Source organism: Dreissena polymorpha, chromosome 3 (assembly GCF_020536995.1).
Source record: "Dreissena polymorpha isolate Duluth1 chromosome 3, UMN_Dpol_1.0, whole genome shotgun sequence".
NCBI lineage: Eukaryota > Metazoa > Mollusca > Bivalvia > Myida > Dreissenidae > Dreissena > Dreissena polymorpha.
The window spans coordinates 10,422,359-10,439,124 of record NC_068357.1 but is presented as its reverse complement, the minus strand read 5'-3'; the positions used below and the strand labels follow the sequence as shown (position 1 = coordinate 10,439,124).

At 36.3% G+C, this 16,766-nt stretch overlaps 1 protein-coding gene across 2 annotated transcripts in view; it reads left to right on the top strand.

Moving 5' to 3' along the window:
* Positions 1-16,766, top strand: part of LOC127873165 (F-box only protein 11-like) — a 35,778-nt gene that overhangs the window by 4,013 nt on the left and 14,999 nt on the right. For both annotated transcript variants that reach the window (XR_008046010.1, XM_052416826.1), the window contains exons 2-10: positions 3,563-3,724; positions 4,141-4,288; positions 5,487-5,616; positions 7,712-7,795; positions 8,071-8,206; positions 9,222-9,328; positions 11,307-11,418; positions 12,484-12,587; positions 16,263-16,400. Coding sequence is in view for 1 of the 2 variants with exons in the window: in XM_052416826.1 (XP_052272786.1) it covers positions 3,563-3,724; positions 4,141-4,288; positions 5,487-5,616; positions 7,712-7,795; positions 8,071-8,206; positions 9,222-9,328; positions 11,307-11,418; positions 12,484-12,587; positions 16,263-16,400 (1,121 nt within the window). In the remaining variant the exon portion in view is untranslated. The remainder of the gene's footprint in view (positions 1-3,562; positions 3,725-4,140; positions 4,289-5,486; positions 5,617-7,711; positions 7,796-8,070; positions 8,207-9,221; positions 9,329-11,306; positions 11,419-12,483; positions 12,588-16,262; positions 16,401-16,766) is intronic.

Below are 16,766 nucleotides of genomic sequence, written 5' to 3'. Positions count from 1 at the left end.
ATGGTAAAAGCTCATAATCAGGGTTTTTCTGCCTATTTTGGGCGAAGGAGTCTGACCAATTTGGGAATTTTTTATCGACATAATTGTCCATTTTGGGAATTTTTGCTTCAATGAAACAGCTCATTTCGTGAATTTATCATTTTGTCTTCTTTATATAAACTCATGCAATATTGGGCATGTTCAACTTGTATTCTAGTACTTCAATTTCTTTTTCAGTTACAGTTACTCTCTGAGATAAGAACTGTACAGTCAAAAACTTATAGCAGATATTTTTGACCAAAACAAACACTGGCTAGTCACACAAGTTACAGCATAATTTTTCTCTGCTTTCTGTTTTTGAAAGCATCACAAAGCTCCTCCAATGTTTTGTCATTCAGGTCTAGACTTTCAATGCAGTTAAGCTTCAGATGAGTAAGTTTGGTTGTGTGAATGTGCTGCGTAAAAGGGAGCACAGCAGGTCCATGGTGCTGAATCCTCGCTCAACCACAGCAGTGCTTGTTGGTATGATACACATCAGCTGGACGAGTTGAAACATTAATATTCTAATAATCATAAGTCATAAGACACTTCTTTCTAAAAAAAAAGTTTTTTTTTTTTTTCATAATTTCGTTTGGGATCAGGTCCGTTTGCTTTGGGAATGCCTCCGTTTTCCGGAGGCGCAGACAGTGCTGAAAACCATCTGATAATACAGGTGTATTTTGTATTTCAATCCCAGAAGTGTTGCAGATTTAGGAAATAGTAAAATGATTTTTGGTTAAAAAGAATTCTTTAACAGATACACTACCTTTATGTAACTACCAAAGGATCCTTTATCATACTTCTTTGTTGTCATACAAAGTAACTCAGCGCCCTCACGCTACTTTGGGGGAAGGGGTCCGCAGCCCTTAGGAGGGGGATTTTTTTGTAAATGGGGGAATTTTTATAACGAAAAAAACAAACAAACTATGTTTAACTGTTATAAAAATATATTTCTATATATGTGACTGTCTATATAGGACATGATATGATTTTTAATTATTATAAAGTGTTATATTAAATTAGATTAGAATTTCCCAAATCGGTGGACTTTTCACATAAATTGCATTTTTCTCCCAAAATGGCCAGGCAAAGGCCTGATGTATCTATATTGTGTCAATATTTGTTGATAAAAACATTCCAATTTGGTCCATTTTATTGATAAAAAATGCTCAAATTTGCCATTTAATTGATTTAAAAAACTCAATTAGACTCAAAATGGCTAAGAAAACTGAGACTGTGCATGAAGGCTGAACTGTCTGAAACTAATGTTGAAAAAATCATTGATATATATTTCAGAAAAAGGACAGAGACATTCTGCTGTGAATATTATATTCATACAAACATGTGTATTCATACACAGGTGGAAGTAACGTATCCAGGATAGTATTTTTCATATATATATTTTTAGGAGCCCAATATATTCAAATAAATATATAAAATCATGTTTAATGAGAAAAAAATTGACAAAGAGCCATGAAAAAAAATCCCCACCCTCTGATATTGGAATCATAACAAGGTCATTAACTAGACTTTATTATAGAACTGTCTTCGCGGGCCGCAATAATGTCAAAAGTAGCTTTAATCCAAAGCATCCCTTGATCCTCCTATGGGCAATTCGACAACCTTTAAAAAAAAGTTCACTTTAAAAAAATCTGTCCAGCCGTTAACTCACAGTCGGTCGAAAAACGAGCACTATTTCGAGTCCGTTTGTCAACCCGAATAAATCTTCTACAGACTTTCAAACAATATTTTTGAGTTTTTTACCCCTTAATCGATAGCTAGCGTCCTATTCCTTTGAAACAACGAAGCGTGTCAAATAATGCATGCATATGCAACCACTTACCCATAAAACTAATTCCAAAAGTTTATATTTTCTTTGCAACAACTGTTTTAAGTCTAAATTTGATTTACTTGAAAACGAAAGTAGCCATCGCTCTTGAACCCGGCTTAGCAGTGAATTACACTGACAGAGCCAGGCACATAAATATCCAATCAACAACAACAACGATGTTTTAATAAATGTAAATAAATGAAAAATACTTATCATTCTGATTGTATTGGAATAAGTTTTGAGGGGTAAGTGGTTGCATATGCATGCATTATTTGACACGCCTCGTTGTTTTAAAGGAATAGGACGCGAGCTATCGATTAAGGGGCAAAAACTCAAAAATATTGTTTGAAAGTCTGTAGAAGATTTATTCGGGTTGACAACGGACTGGAAATATTGCTCGGTTTTCGACCGACTGTGAGTTAACGGCTGGACAGATTTTTTTAAAGTGAACTTTTTTTGAAAGGTTGTCCAATAGCCCATAGGAGGATCAATGGATGCTTTTGATTAAAGCTACTTTTGACATTTTTGCGGCCCGCGAAGACAGGTCTATGATAAATTCTAGTTAATGACCTTGTTATGATTCCAATATCAGAGGGTGGGGATTTTTTTCATGGCTCTTTGTCAATTTTTTTTCTCAATAAACATGATTTTATATATTTATTTGAATATATTGGACTCCTAAAAAAATAAATAAAAAACAATACTATCCAGGGTACGTTACTTCCACCTGTGTATTCATATAATAAATATAATTACATATAAAAGAGTGAATTTTTAATTTTCCTAAAAACACAACGCATTTTTTCCCCTTTGGACGGGCCCCGCCACCATTCCCCTATAAGTGAAAAAAAACACTGGACACTTTACGCACACGAATTAAGCCCAGTTTTATCAGAACAAGACACAAATTGTCAGGTTACTCATGCATGTGTATGTATGTATAAGCTTAGTTTGGCAATCTCAAAACACGCTATTTACCTACCTTATTGAAGTATGTGTTATATCCATATGTTATTCATTGGTATAAAACAAAACATTAATTATTCCATGTAAGTATTTTCAAATGCGTATACATGTAATTAAATTTGTGATCCGAAAACAATTGTCAAGTTTTATTGTTCAAGAAAGCATGCACAAATTAGACCCATGTACAAAATGACGTCATTCATTCTCATGGAAAGCATGGGCTTTAATAGTACCTCTAAATTAAAAGCAAGTAGTTTACACTGTATCTAACGCGCAAAGATTGTTGGGATAGGTCAGTATTGACTCGTGAAATTTACAGTTATAATTGTATACACCTTCATGTGTGCACTGGTGTGTTTCGGCAGTTCAGAGCAAATTCAACAGAGAATGGTACACCCGAAATGACCTGTGATGTTTGGCAAATGGTGTTATTGTTTATCGCAGTACACAGGTGTTAAAGTGATGTACAATGAAAGCAGACAATCTGGTCAAAACTGGATTATGAATGTCGGATTAAACACAAAATTAAAGTGGGTGAAAAAAGGGTAAAATACTAGCTTGATATATTGGAGTCAATTTTCAACTATAAATCAGCGATTTTTTTTGATTTTTTAATTTTTCTGAGGGGGAAAAATCAGGTTTTTTTTGGGGAAAAACTTTTCAGGTGGGGGACTGCTGCCGAAATTCGGCGGCAGATTTGATAGATTGAAGGCCCTGTAACTTAAGTGATAACATTTGTTTATGTAGCTGAGAGTGAACACAGCGATGAGACACCTTCCACATCTGGAGCTGTAGGGCAGCCAAACGTGCCACAGTATAATTTACGCCGCAGACCAGGTGATGCCAGTAACACCATTGTCCCAGCAAAAAGGAAGAAAAACTCCAAACCATCTGTTCCACAAATTAGAGGTCTGTTCATTTTTCAATCTTGATAAATCCTGTTTACTTTTTTTCAAAGGGACGCTCCACACATTCTTAAATTATTTGGTGTTTGTTTTTGATGATTAAGCCTGAGGCTAGTTGGTGTGCAAAAATATCATTATCAATTGTGCACATACATCATAAACATCAAGTGTCTATGTTTGATTTTCTGGTGGTTACGCATGCTGCTAAACTAGATGGAAATCAAAAAGAGACCCAAGGGGTAAATAATTTAAAATGTGCATTTATGGTAGTATTCAAAGTATTAAACATGTGCAACCTTTGGTCAAACTAATCCAACTTGATTAAAAAGACTGGTTAATCAGATCAAAACTACATTGTATACAGCAAACCTACATGCTGTTTCTAAACTCTGTAACATTTGGGTGTGCCTCTGGTTGCAGGTGAAGCAGTGGGGGGCAGGTACCTCCAGGAGGATCTACCAGACGAAGTGCTACTCAAGATATTCAGCTACCTGCTTGAGTTTGACCTGTGTCGTGCGGCTAGGGTCTGCAAGCGGTTTCGGGCTATCGGAGAGGATATCGAACTGTGGTATGCAGGAATATTACAGTTGTTTTACACTGTATAGAAAAGACTTACCATGCAAACTTATCACAATGCACTTTCAGTTGAATGAACTTATATTGGGTTAGTTTTTCGTAGTTCTTAGGAAATGGGGAACATCGAAGGCTTAATAGTTAATGCACTTTCACACCAAAGATTATCTGTTGATGAGAATTTCTTAAAGTATTGCTCATCAGCTGATTCACTTTTGTAAATGTGCCATTAAATATACATTTTGATAATCAATGATAATGAAAGTTGTTCTTGGGCCACTTTATTGGGAGCACTTAAATAAAAATCGCTTTTGTCTGACCATTAATTTTTAACCAGGTTTTCCGAAGGAAAAAACTGGTTATTAGATTGGCGAATGCGGGCGGGCTGGCTGGCTGGCGGGCTGGCTGGCGGGCAGAACAAGCTTGTCCGGGCCATAACTATGTCGTTCATTGTCAGATTTTAAAATCATTTGGCACATTTGTTCACCATCATTGGACGGTGTGTCGCGCAAATAATTACGTCGATATCTCCAAGGTCTAGGTCACACTTTGAGTTCAAAGGTTAAAAATGGCCATTAATTAGCTTGTCCTGGCCATAACTATGTCATTCATTGTGAGATTTTAAAATCATTTGGCACATTTGTTCACCATAATGGGACGGTGTGTCGCACGAAAGAATCACGTCAATATCTCCAATGTCAAGGTCGCCACGACTAAAAATAGATTTTTTTTAAAAACAAACTTACAAAGGGGGTTGATTTTGTTTGTTCATTTCAAAAGTTGAGTTTGAGTTTTCTCCCTTTATCAGATTTTTTTTTCACAATGAAAACCTGGTTTTGTGACAATTTTGTCCCTTGTTATTATTGTTTTGTGTACATCTGCAATTTAAATAAGTTACTGTTATAGGCTCAGGTTTAAGTCCAACTGCATTTTTTTCATCAATAAAGTATTTGGGTGTCTTTAACGTTTTGAATTAAGTAATATCTACATCTACATTTGGTAATTGACCAACTCAAAGGACAGTAATAAGTAAGTGCCCACTTGCCAGTGGCCCCTTAAATATGTGGTGGCCCTCTAATTTTACTGGTGTCGGTAAATATTTAAACAATGAATATAATTACACAACACTGGTGGCCAACCATTGGGTAAATTGTTAGTGTTTTTCTTTTTGAAAGAGTTTCCTATATTTTCAGGAGAAAGTTATACCAAGAAATATTTGAGTATGATCTGCCCTTAATCAGACGTGAGCCAAAGGTGTTTGCATTCCTTGAAAAGGATGACAAAGAGTTTGCAAATCCATGGAAAGAAAGCTTTAAACAACTGGTAAAGTACCTTTCTTTATTTACTCCCTGTATGGTATCACTGCTGCATTATTGTTTTTCTGCATATATCAGTGTCCTTTGAGTCCTGTAATAGTATCACTCAGGCATAATAGCTAGCCTTCCAAAACTCCATAATTTAATTAAAGAGACAAAACCAGTTGACCTGGTTATAGTCCAACAAACAAAGGATTTTATCCCATACTACTTCTCAGATGTTTCAATTTTGCTAATTGAACATTATTGTGTGGTCACCAGCGTAATAAGGAGTTTATAACAATACAAATTTAATTTTTAGCTCATCTATTTTTTGAAAAAAAATTATGAGCTATTGTCATCACCTTGGCGTCGGCGTCGGCGTTGGCGTTGGCGTTGGCGTCGGCGTCCGGTTAAGTTTTGCGTTTAGGTCCACTTTTCTCAGAAAGTATCAATGCTATTGCATTCAAACTTGGTACACTTACTTACTATCATGAGGGGACTAGGCAGGCAAAGTTAGATAACTCTGGCGTGCATTTTGACAGAATTATGTGCCCTTTTTGTACTTAAAAAATTGCAAATTTTGGTTAAGTTTTGCGTTTAGTTCCACTTTTCTCAGTAAGTATCAATGCTATTGCATTCAAACTTGGTACACTTACTTACTATCATGAGGGGACTGGGCAGGCAAAGTTAGATAACTCTGGCATGCATTTTGACAGAATTATGTGCCCTTTTTATACTTAGAAAATTGACAATTTTGGTTAAGTTTTGTGTTTAGGTCCATTTTATTCCTTAAGCATCAAAGCTATTGCTTTCATACTTGCAACACTTACTAACTATCATAAGGGGACTGTGCAGGCAAAGTAATGTAACTCTGACTGGCATTTTGACAGAATTATGTGCCCTTTTTATACTTAGAAAATTGAAAATTTGATTAAGTTTTGTGTTTAGGTCCACTTTATTCCTACAGTATCAAAGCTATTGCTTTCATACTTGCAAGATTTATGAACTATCATAAGGGGACGGTGCAGGCAAAGTTATGTAACTCTGACTGGCATTTGGACGGAATTATGGGCCCTTTATACTTAGAAAATTGAAAATTTGGTTAAGATTTATGTTTTGGTCACTTTACCCCTAAAGTATCATAGATATTGCTTTCATACTTGGAACACTCACAAACTATCATAAGGGTACAGTAAAAGGACAAGTTGCATAACTCTGGTTGTCATTGTTACGGAATTATGGCCCTTTTTTGACTTAGTAACTTTTAATATATGGTTAAATTTTGTGTTTCGATCCACTCGAAGTATCAAGGCTATTGCTTTCAAACTTCAAATACTTACATGCTATCATGAGGTTACTGTACCTGGCAACTTGAATTTTACTTTGACCTTTGAATGACCTTGACTCTCAAGGTCAAATTATTAAATTTTGCTAAAATTGCCATAACTTCTTTATTTATGATTAGATTTGATTGATACTTTGATGAAACTACTCTTACCTGACATACCACAATAGACTTCACCCAAACCATCCCCCGTGCCCTCCCCCCCCTCCCCCCCCTCCCCCCCCCCCCCTAATTTTTTTTTTTTTTTTTTTTTTTTTTTATAAGATCATCTCACAAATGACCACCACACCCTCACACTATACCCCCACCCCACCCCCCACCCCCCCCCCCAAATTTTTTTTTTGATTTTTTTTTTTTTTTTTTTTTTTTTTTTAAGATCATCTCACAAATTATCACCACACCCTCACACTATACCCCCCCCCCCCCGATTTTTTTATTTATTTTTTTTTTTTCCGCTTTTTTGGAAGATAATGTAATAAATGTCCACAACCCCACACTATACACCCCTCTTCACTCCACTCCTCCCTCCTTTGTGATTGAAAATGAGAGTCCCTTCACCTTTAAAAAGAAAATAGATGAGCGGTCTGCACCCGCAAGGCGGTGCTCTTGTTTTAAGACCTAGTGACTTTTAGATGCAAAGAATTAGATGTTTGCTTTATTAAAAACAAAAATATTAACATGTTATCAAGCCAATCAAACAAATATAAAATTTCCCCTTTTAAAGGACCCTCAACACCTTCCCTTCAAAAACTGTAACTTTTCTGTTGTTTTCCAGTATCATGGTGTTCATGTACGACCCGGCTGCAGTAACATGTACTCCTACTATGGCGGTAGAAGGCTGGCCAGTCGCAAAATGTTTGTAAGTAGGCAGAGGTTAAAATGATATCTTCACTTAATACTGCAATTCAAATATATGTCATGCACCAGAGAAGTGATAGTGAAACCTAAGAAACGGATATAGGGTGATGTGAATGTAATTAATTCAATAAATTGACTTTAAGTATGGGTTTGCTGTCTGTATTGAACTAGCTTGAGTACATGTATATTGAAGACATTTTTACAAATAATAATTACAACTGATCTTTCATTATTTATAAAATGAAAAACACACACAATGTGACTGTCTTGTTTCAGTGTTTTGATGCCATAGAGCAGGCATATACGTGGGTGGACTCTGAGGTCTATGAGGACCCTCTTATCTTTGTGCACACGGGGATATATGTGGGGGAGTTCCTGCTCATTGATCTGGGGGTCATCATTATTGGGGCAGGTAGGCACCATGTTGTCATTTATTGATGGCAGTGATTTTTTTTGCTTTAATTTGTTACAGCCTGTGCCATTTGAATTGGGAAAATTAGCGTGATAAACCATGAAATTGGGAAAAATAGCACGATAAACCATGAAATTTGAAAAAAATAAGCATTATAAATTGGATTATAAGTAACAAAATTGATATTGATTTAAGTGCATGTTCAGGGGGTTTTCCAGAAAAGGAGTCTGGTCAAATTGGGATTTTTTTCAATAAATCAATAAAAGTGGCAAATTAAGGAATTATTTATGGACAAAAAGGACTAAATTAAAGTTATATATTTTGTAGGATGTTTAAAAAATAAAGTTGAGATCTAGAGTTTAGACTTCTTTCTTAAAAAAAAGATATTTTTTTTGGGGGGGGGGGGGGAATTGGGCTTCTTTTTGGGAAATTTTGGTCAGATGTTTGGGAACAAACGTGGATTTCGGCGATTGGGAAGCAGCCGAAAATCGGCTGTAATTTTGAGCAAAAAAAATCATTGGATGGTACAGTTTATGTTTATGGTACATACATTTATATTACTCACTAGTAATTGTGATGATTGTGGTTGTAGTGTTGCTAATGATGATGATGTTTGATTGTTTATTTATCGGTGTGATGATATAAGTGATGATTGTGATGACAACGAGGAGGAGGAGAAAAGTGGTTGTTGACTTTGTTAATCATGCATCTTGGCCTTGCATATATTTAATCAGAGTAAATGATATAATTGGAACAGTGTATTAATATTCACTTGAAAAAACTAATTGTTTTTATTCTTGCTATTTTCTGGAATCACTTCAATGTTAAGTACAACTGTTGGTATTTTGCAATATATTCACTTGTAATTGTCCAAAATATATTTCGTACTTTTCAATCATTTAGTTGTAGAAGCTGTCTCTAATTGTTATATCTGCCAAAAAAAAAAGAAATATTCGTCTAGCATCCTAACAGACCGTGTGTTTTTTGTATTGCTGATATACCAAACTACTTGCAGCTCAAGGAAACGTGATGGACCAGGTGATCATTGAACGAGAGAGTGAGTCCACCATTGTGTTTGCAGAGGGATCAAAGGATGCTTATCTTGGATATATCACATTAAAGGTATAAAACATTTTCAATTTTGTGTTCCTGACTAAAGGCTTAGTGATATAGAATTGTCGTTGTCTGTCCAGTGTTTACCACCATTTTGGGAATGGGTATGGGTCCCTTTGGATTGGAAAAATTGCGGCGTTTTGACTAAAATTGGGAAATTAGTGTTGTTGTTTTGCTAAAAAAAAGCTTCAAACTTGAGAATACAAATATTTTCGGTTTTATATTAACTATGGTTAAACTTATATGGATGGGAGATGAACAAAATATTGAGATCTAAAAAAAAATATTTGTGGAAACTTTTAGCTCCCATTGAGGAAAAATATATCTTTTTTTTCCATGGGTAATGGGGTCGATTACCGGACCCGATTTAGCATTTTGGGCTATATCTCAGATATATATAATAACCATTAAATAAGAGTTATTGCCTTTTGTTTTTTTTATCATGGAACTTTTCAGGGCTATATTTCAGATATGATACAATACAACATTTCAACATGAAACTTCATGGGTGTGTAGAAATCAATGGGAAGAAGTGCCATAAACAAGATCCATTAACCTACTCTTTCTTATTTAAGGCTTATTCAGGGAACAATCTACCTGCGCGTCCCACGTCGATGACGCACAAATATCAAAATAGACGCATAGTTTTGAAATATGTGCGTCTACTCAGACGCATTGCTGAAACGAATCAATGAATGCATATGCGAATCACGATAAGTACAAAACATTTGGAGTATGAGTCAAAAGTGTAGCGATGAGCGCTGAGTTTAATCGAATGAGGCTACAAGAATGCAAGAAGTCTTTTGGTTGGCTATAGTCGAGCCACTGCTGTATGCGAACCAATTAGAATCGATCTTTTAAATAGAGTGTGTTATGATATTTTCTGGAGTCCCCAGATGGAGGCCTGTTTTAACTTTTTGTGCAGAAATAATACTGCCAAAAGGTGTTAAAGCTGGGCCCTAAACAAACCACTTAACTTTAATACCAGTAATGGCCGGTCAACCAATGTAAACAATAATACTATCAGTGAACCTGATTCTAACTCGAAAAGAAAAGCATGTACTTTCCAACGCAGTTGGTTGGATACATTTTCGTACGTGACAACGACTATATGTTCTGTGATGTCCGGGAGCAGCATTGGGCAAAGAACGGTACATGTGTGTGTAAAAAGTAAAAAAACAGAAATTTTGAGAGAACCACACTCTGTAGACACATTAAGAGGTTACATTCATGTAACAAATTAAACATTTGATACACTTTTATAGCTTATGTGGAGGCAAACATTTGTATTTTGTTACTGTTTTTGAGATCATTAAAGTTTTAATGCAAAATATAGTTATTGAGCTAGTGTCATTTTTTTCACTACTTGGTATCTTTCAAAATTTGGGACTCATTCATTTTCAAGGTGGACTCATTCATTTTGGCCTGGGACTCATTGGTCTAAAATGTGCGAGTTCAAGGACCCATAGGTAGTAAATTCTAGATTATTCCCTGCTTATTGCCCTTTGTTGTTTGTGTATGATGTAAACAAACTTTGCAAGGCTATATCTCAGATATGCTACAAGATTTCAACATGAAACTTCACGGGTGTATACGTATTAATGAGGAGAATTGCAATGCATAAAAAACAATTACCATGCACTTAATAATTTCTTAAGATAAAACTGTATATCAAGGGATTTGCACCCATCCATAAACATAATTTATTTGGCGGGGGATATCGGTTCAAGGCATTTGCTTGTATCAAATTCTACTTCAAACAGTGTACAGGGATTTAATTTTTGTAATATTAAAGCTTAGATTATATGCTGAATGGTTAGTGTGAATTCTTCATTGAAAGTGTAGTCTTTGTGCTAACCCCAAGTCCAACAGCTCCAGTTAGTGTCTTGCAATTGGGTAAGTCAATGTATTCCATACTGCTCTGTTTCAGTTTATCCTGGATATTCTACACCACAGACTGTTCTCATATCCAACTGCTGTGTTTCAGTTTACCCCAGACATTGCATCGTCTGTGCCCCATCACAAACACTACGCACTGGAAGTGACAGAGAACTGCTCGCCCACCATCGCCCACTGCAGAATTAAGAGCACGTCAGTTGGTATGTGCATACATCAATAATGGCAGCAAAAGACATTTGTGAATTTTGAAGATGAAAAAAAAAAAAGTAATTTGTAAAATCTAAAACAAAACTGTTTCTGTTTTACTCTGTCTTTGTTGCACAAATAAATAATAATTATTAAGTTATTTTTATGCTCCCCCAAAAAATTTGGGGGGGGGGGCATATAGTCGCCGCGTTGTCTGACCATCCATGTGTCCGTGTGTCCGTCCATGCACAATTTTTGTCCGGGCTATTTCTCAGCAACTAATGACCGGAATTCAATGAAACTTTATTGGAAACTTCACTACCAAGAGGAGATTTGCATATTATCAGCGGGTTCTGGTCGGATGATTTTTCACAGAGTTATGGCCCTTTGAAATTTTCCATTAACTGTACATATAGTGCAATTCTTGTCCAGACTATTTCTCAGCAACTAATGACTGGAATTCAATGAAACTTTATGGGAAGCCTCACTATCAAGAGGAGATGTGCATATTATCAGCGGGTTCTGGTCGGATAATTTTTCATAGAGTTATGGCCCTTTGAAATTTTCTATAAAAAATTCTTGTCCCCCCCCAACTACTGTGCCCTCAAGACGTTTCCTTTTATCTGAATATATAGTGCAATATTGTGACAAAAAAACCTTTGGGGAGCATCACCCGTATCTGACGGTTTCTTGTTTATGTTTATCATACTTGTATGTGTACACAATCAGGTAGCTGTTGGCTTATAAAAAGAAATAGATGTCCACACAATGGATGACTTTGCGCAGGCAATCATGGTTCACATAGACCTTTAATTTGATGCATTTTTCCTTGAAAAATGTTTTAATTTTGCTTTTCTTTCAATTCTCATTGAAGAGTCCTGGCCTGAAAAGAACTTTGATGTATGAACCATTAAATGTACTCCCTTACATTAGTATTTTGAAACAGCAAAAGGCAATTGTTTAACATTCTTTTAAATTGCACCGCTTGAACATCCTTAAAATAAGTGAACACAGTTTACTTCAGTATAAGTTCATGATGTGTTTTGCATATTCTATTATATGTATTTGCACACATTCAGGTGCTGCAGTGTGTGTGGCAGGCTCAGGTGCTGACCCCTTCATTCACCACTGTCTTATCAAGGACTGTGAAAATGTTGGCTTATATGTTACAGACTATGCACAGGTGGGTGGTGGTGGTTGTATTGTGTTGATTGATTGAAATTATATATTTAACATATGGACCGTGCTCTGTGAAAAGGAGGTTAAATGCATGTGCGTTAAGTGTCATCAAAGATTAGCAGGTGCAGTCCGGACTGCAAAGGCTAATCTGGGACAACACTTTGAAATCTCAGACAACATTAGGTTTAAGAATAGTATTTACATAAGGAGGATTGTTTCTCAAATGCATGTAACTTTCTTTGCAACTATTTTTTTCAAGTATACAGTCCAACCCCTTTTTCCGGTCACCCCTCATCGCCGGGAGCCCCGTGTATGTGGCCGGTCTGTGCTGCAACCGTCGATAAACACTATATAATGCACCCCTCTTTAGCGGTAACCCCGTTTCTCCGGCCAGCGGCCAGCAATTTTGCATCCCAAATGTTAAATTTCCCCCATATGAGTGGTCACGCGGGAGTAAGTCCGTCATGTATATCAGCAAAATTACACCGACGCAACAGCGAAAAAATAGATACGTACTTCCAGTCTGCGGTTTAGGCTCTTTAGTACTGAAGCGTAGCGTGTGTGATAAACATTTTGACAGCCAGTTTGCAAATTGCAATTAGTTAGCAGCAGATTATCGGGTTATCAGGTTAAAAGCAATATGCGACCGTTTGATCTTTTTGTTTCCGCACATGCGAATATCACCTATTATTACTGGGAAAGAGAATCTTAATTTATTATTTGTAGCTGTTGAATCATAATATTTAAATCGAACCTTTATGACAATTATCGGCTAATTAAAAGTTTCTGCTTGGCGATTTGTTGCGATAATTAAGGTGTCTATGATTTTAGAAACCGTCATTCTTTCAAAAGTTTTTCTTCTGTGCATATCGGATATTTTGTGTTTAGAATAATGGCTACAAAGAGAAAATGTATGATGTTAGAGGAATGTGTTGAGTGTATCAAATTATTAGATCAAGGCAAAAGTTCACGTGTCATTGCAACTGAAATGGGTGTTGGCCGTACCCAGGTTCAGGGTGTTCTTAAGAGAAAACGCGAGATCATGGATGAGTATGAGGGAAACGGTCAGTAATCTTGAGATAAAACGGCAGCGACCTAGTTCTGAGTTTGGAGATTAAAACACACTTGTGTGTAGGTGGTTTATGGATGCTACCGCCCGTTTAGTGAATGTGACTGGTCTGATGATACAAGAGAAAGCCCGATCACTTGCAGTGGATTTGAAAATTACTGAATTTAAGGGTTCAAATGGATGGCTAGATAGATTTCTTAAGAGAAACAACATAGTGTTTAATTCGCGTGTTGGTGAACGGGGGGAAGTGTGTGAGGATACTGTGAAAAATTGGAAAGACAGTCTTTCAGAAGTGTGTCGAGGATACGATCCATCTGATATTTTCAACATGGATGAAAGTGGACTGTTCTACCATGATACCGCTAAAAAACATTCTTTAAGAAAGGTGATTCATGCAGTGGAGGAAAAGCCTCAAAACAACGTATCACAATAGCATTATGTGCTTCGATGACTGGTAAGTGTTTTTGTTTTGAAACACCATTCCGATTTTTTAGTTTCGGGTGACTTTATTTGGCAACTGTTTTAACAGGACACGTTTATTCCGCGTAAATCTTTTGATCGACAAGAACCGCGCATGTATAACGTCACGTTTTCCATGAGAAAAACGTGGGCGTATTTATTGATAAATAAAACTTCGTAGTGCAGAAAAAAATAGAAAGATTTTATTTGACATTTTCTTTGATGTTTTGCTGACTCTGACAATTAAGTTTTCCGAAAATAGCCGCTGTCAATCAAACCTGTGGAAACATCATGACAGCGACACGCTGATAACAGGATAGTAGGCAGAGTTAGAAAAATTGATATTGGCCATATACACAGTAGACAGTAGTAGCTGGTGTGCGTAATTTACCTAAGCATGGCTTCATTAAATTTCAGGAGAGAAACTAAAACCACTGGTAATTGGTAAATCAGCCAGACCTCGCTGCTTCGGACACATGAGCACAGATAAACTACCAGTCCAGTAGGAGTCTAACAGCAAGTCCTGGATGCTGACACCGCTGTTTGAGAAATGGGTAAAAGACCTTGACAAACGAATGCGGGCACAGAATCGTAAGATACTCCTTCTGCTGGACAACGCACCTGTCCATCCAGATAATACATTGAAGGTAAATTTATTACACACTTAAATTTTAAAAGAGGTTTAGGTTTTAAGTTGAATAAATTTTCATTGTGTTAACAAAAAATACACAAAAAAATCACATTGAAGGTAAATTTATTACACATTTAATTTTTAATAGAGGCTTAGGTTTGAAGTTGGATAATTTTTCATTTTGTAAAAATAATTAACATTGAAGGTAAATTTATTACACATTTAAATTTTAATCAAGGTTTAGGTTATAAATTGAATAATTTTTTATTTTGTAAATTTTTTGTAAAATTTTTCAGAATGTGAAACTGAAGTTCTTCCCCAAGAGCACAACCTCTGTGTTACAGCCCATGGATGCTGGGATCATTCAGGCAGTCAAACTGAACTACTGGCGACGCCAACTTTAGCACGTCTTGGCTGAACTGGAGAAGGATAAGACCAAACTCGGGCCAGAAATCCTCCGACAGATACCAATTTAAGGCTATCTACTGGGTGTCTGGTGCCTGGAGGGAGGTTGAGAGTGACACAATTGTGAAGTGCTTCGGAAAATGTGGGTTCAGGTGCTATCTAGTGGTTTATTCCAGTCAGCTGAGGTTGAAGTGTTAAGAGTCAGACACTGATGATGATGATGAATATCCCCTAGCTGTCCTTAAAATGGCCAGGGGTCTGTTTAATTGTAAATTTAGAGATTTAGTTGACATTGACAAGGCAGTGCATACATGTGATAACAATATGACGAACTGGGAGAGGGACGTATCTGAGATTTTGAATGATATTGATGGTGAGTCCACTGACTGGAAGTTTTGAAACGGAGGAAGAAGAGGACACCAGTGAACCTAAAAATGTGACTTTTGCTCAGGTTGCAGAGTATCTGAGTGGTCTGATGGACTTTGCTTTGTGTAAGGGTCAGGGATCAATGTTAGATCATGTCATGCACATTGAGGACTTGTTTGTTGAAATGCATGTGGAGGCATCATGTAAACAGACCAAAATAAGTGACTTTTTCAAACAATAAATTGTCAGATGTTTTATTTTATTGTCATAGTTCATATGACTATGATTGACGGTGATTAGAATAATGTTTATTCTTATGATACTTAAGATGATGATGAGAATTACATGTATTCTTTTTCATGGACTTTATTTCTGATGATGATATTGATGATGATTAGAAGGATGAATATTTTTTTGAATGAAAATGTTGTTCTATAGCTTATCTATAGAGAAGAAATAAAATGATTTTACATCTATACATTGTTTAGTACATGTACACATATTTACCATTTTGTTTATACAAAAAATGAACAGTTGGCCATGCACTCATCAACTCCAGACTCCCTATGACCCAACCCCCTCTTAAGAAGCCACCCCGCTTAAGCAGCCAATTTAACCGTTTCCCTTGACTGGCTGCTTAAGAGGGGTTGGACTGTAATTGCATGCACAGAAAATCAGTTCACTCTGTTAATTAAATAACACAACATAGTTATATGTTTGGTTAAAGTAACACTTCTGTTTCGCAATAGGGGACCTATGAGGATAATGAAATCAGTGGAAATGCGCTGGCAGGAATCTGGGTGAAGAACTATGCCAACCCCATCATGCGACGTAACCACATTCACCATGGGCGTGACGTTGGGATCTTCACCTTTGATTATGGCCAGGTCAGTACCTTTGTTGTTAGCTGTTTCTGAAATAATTTACAATTTTCTGAGGTGAGGTTTGCTGGATTTGAGAAGAATTTCCACAATCAATACAGAAATCTTTTTAAGACTAATTTTTTTGTACACAATTAGAACTATTATATCACATCAAAAACAAGGTCACTTGATGTAAATACAAAATAGGGATATTTTAGCTTCATTTGTTATCTTGTATCTAGAATGTTAGTTTTGTATATACTATTTGTCATACTGAGTGCAAGGTCCACAATCAAGAGGAAATATGGAGTTTGTTTTCACATGTTTTTCCTGAACTGAAAATTTTGATTCATGTGTATTTAAAGTGTCAAATGTGTGTAGAGGCTTGTT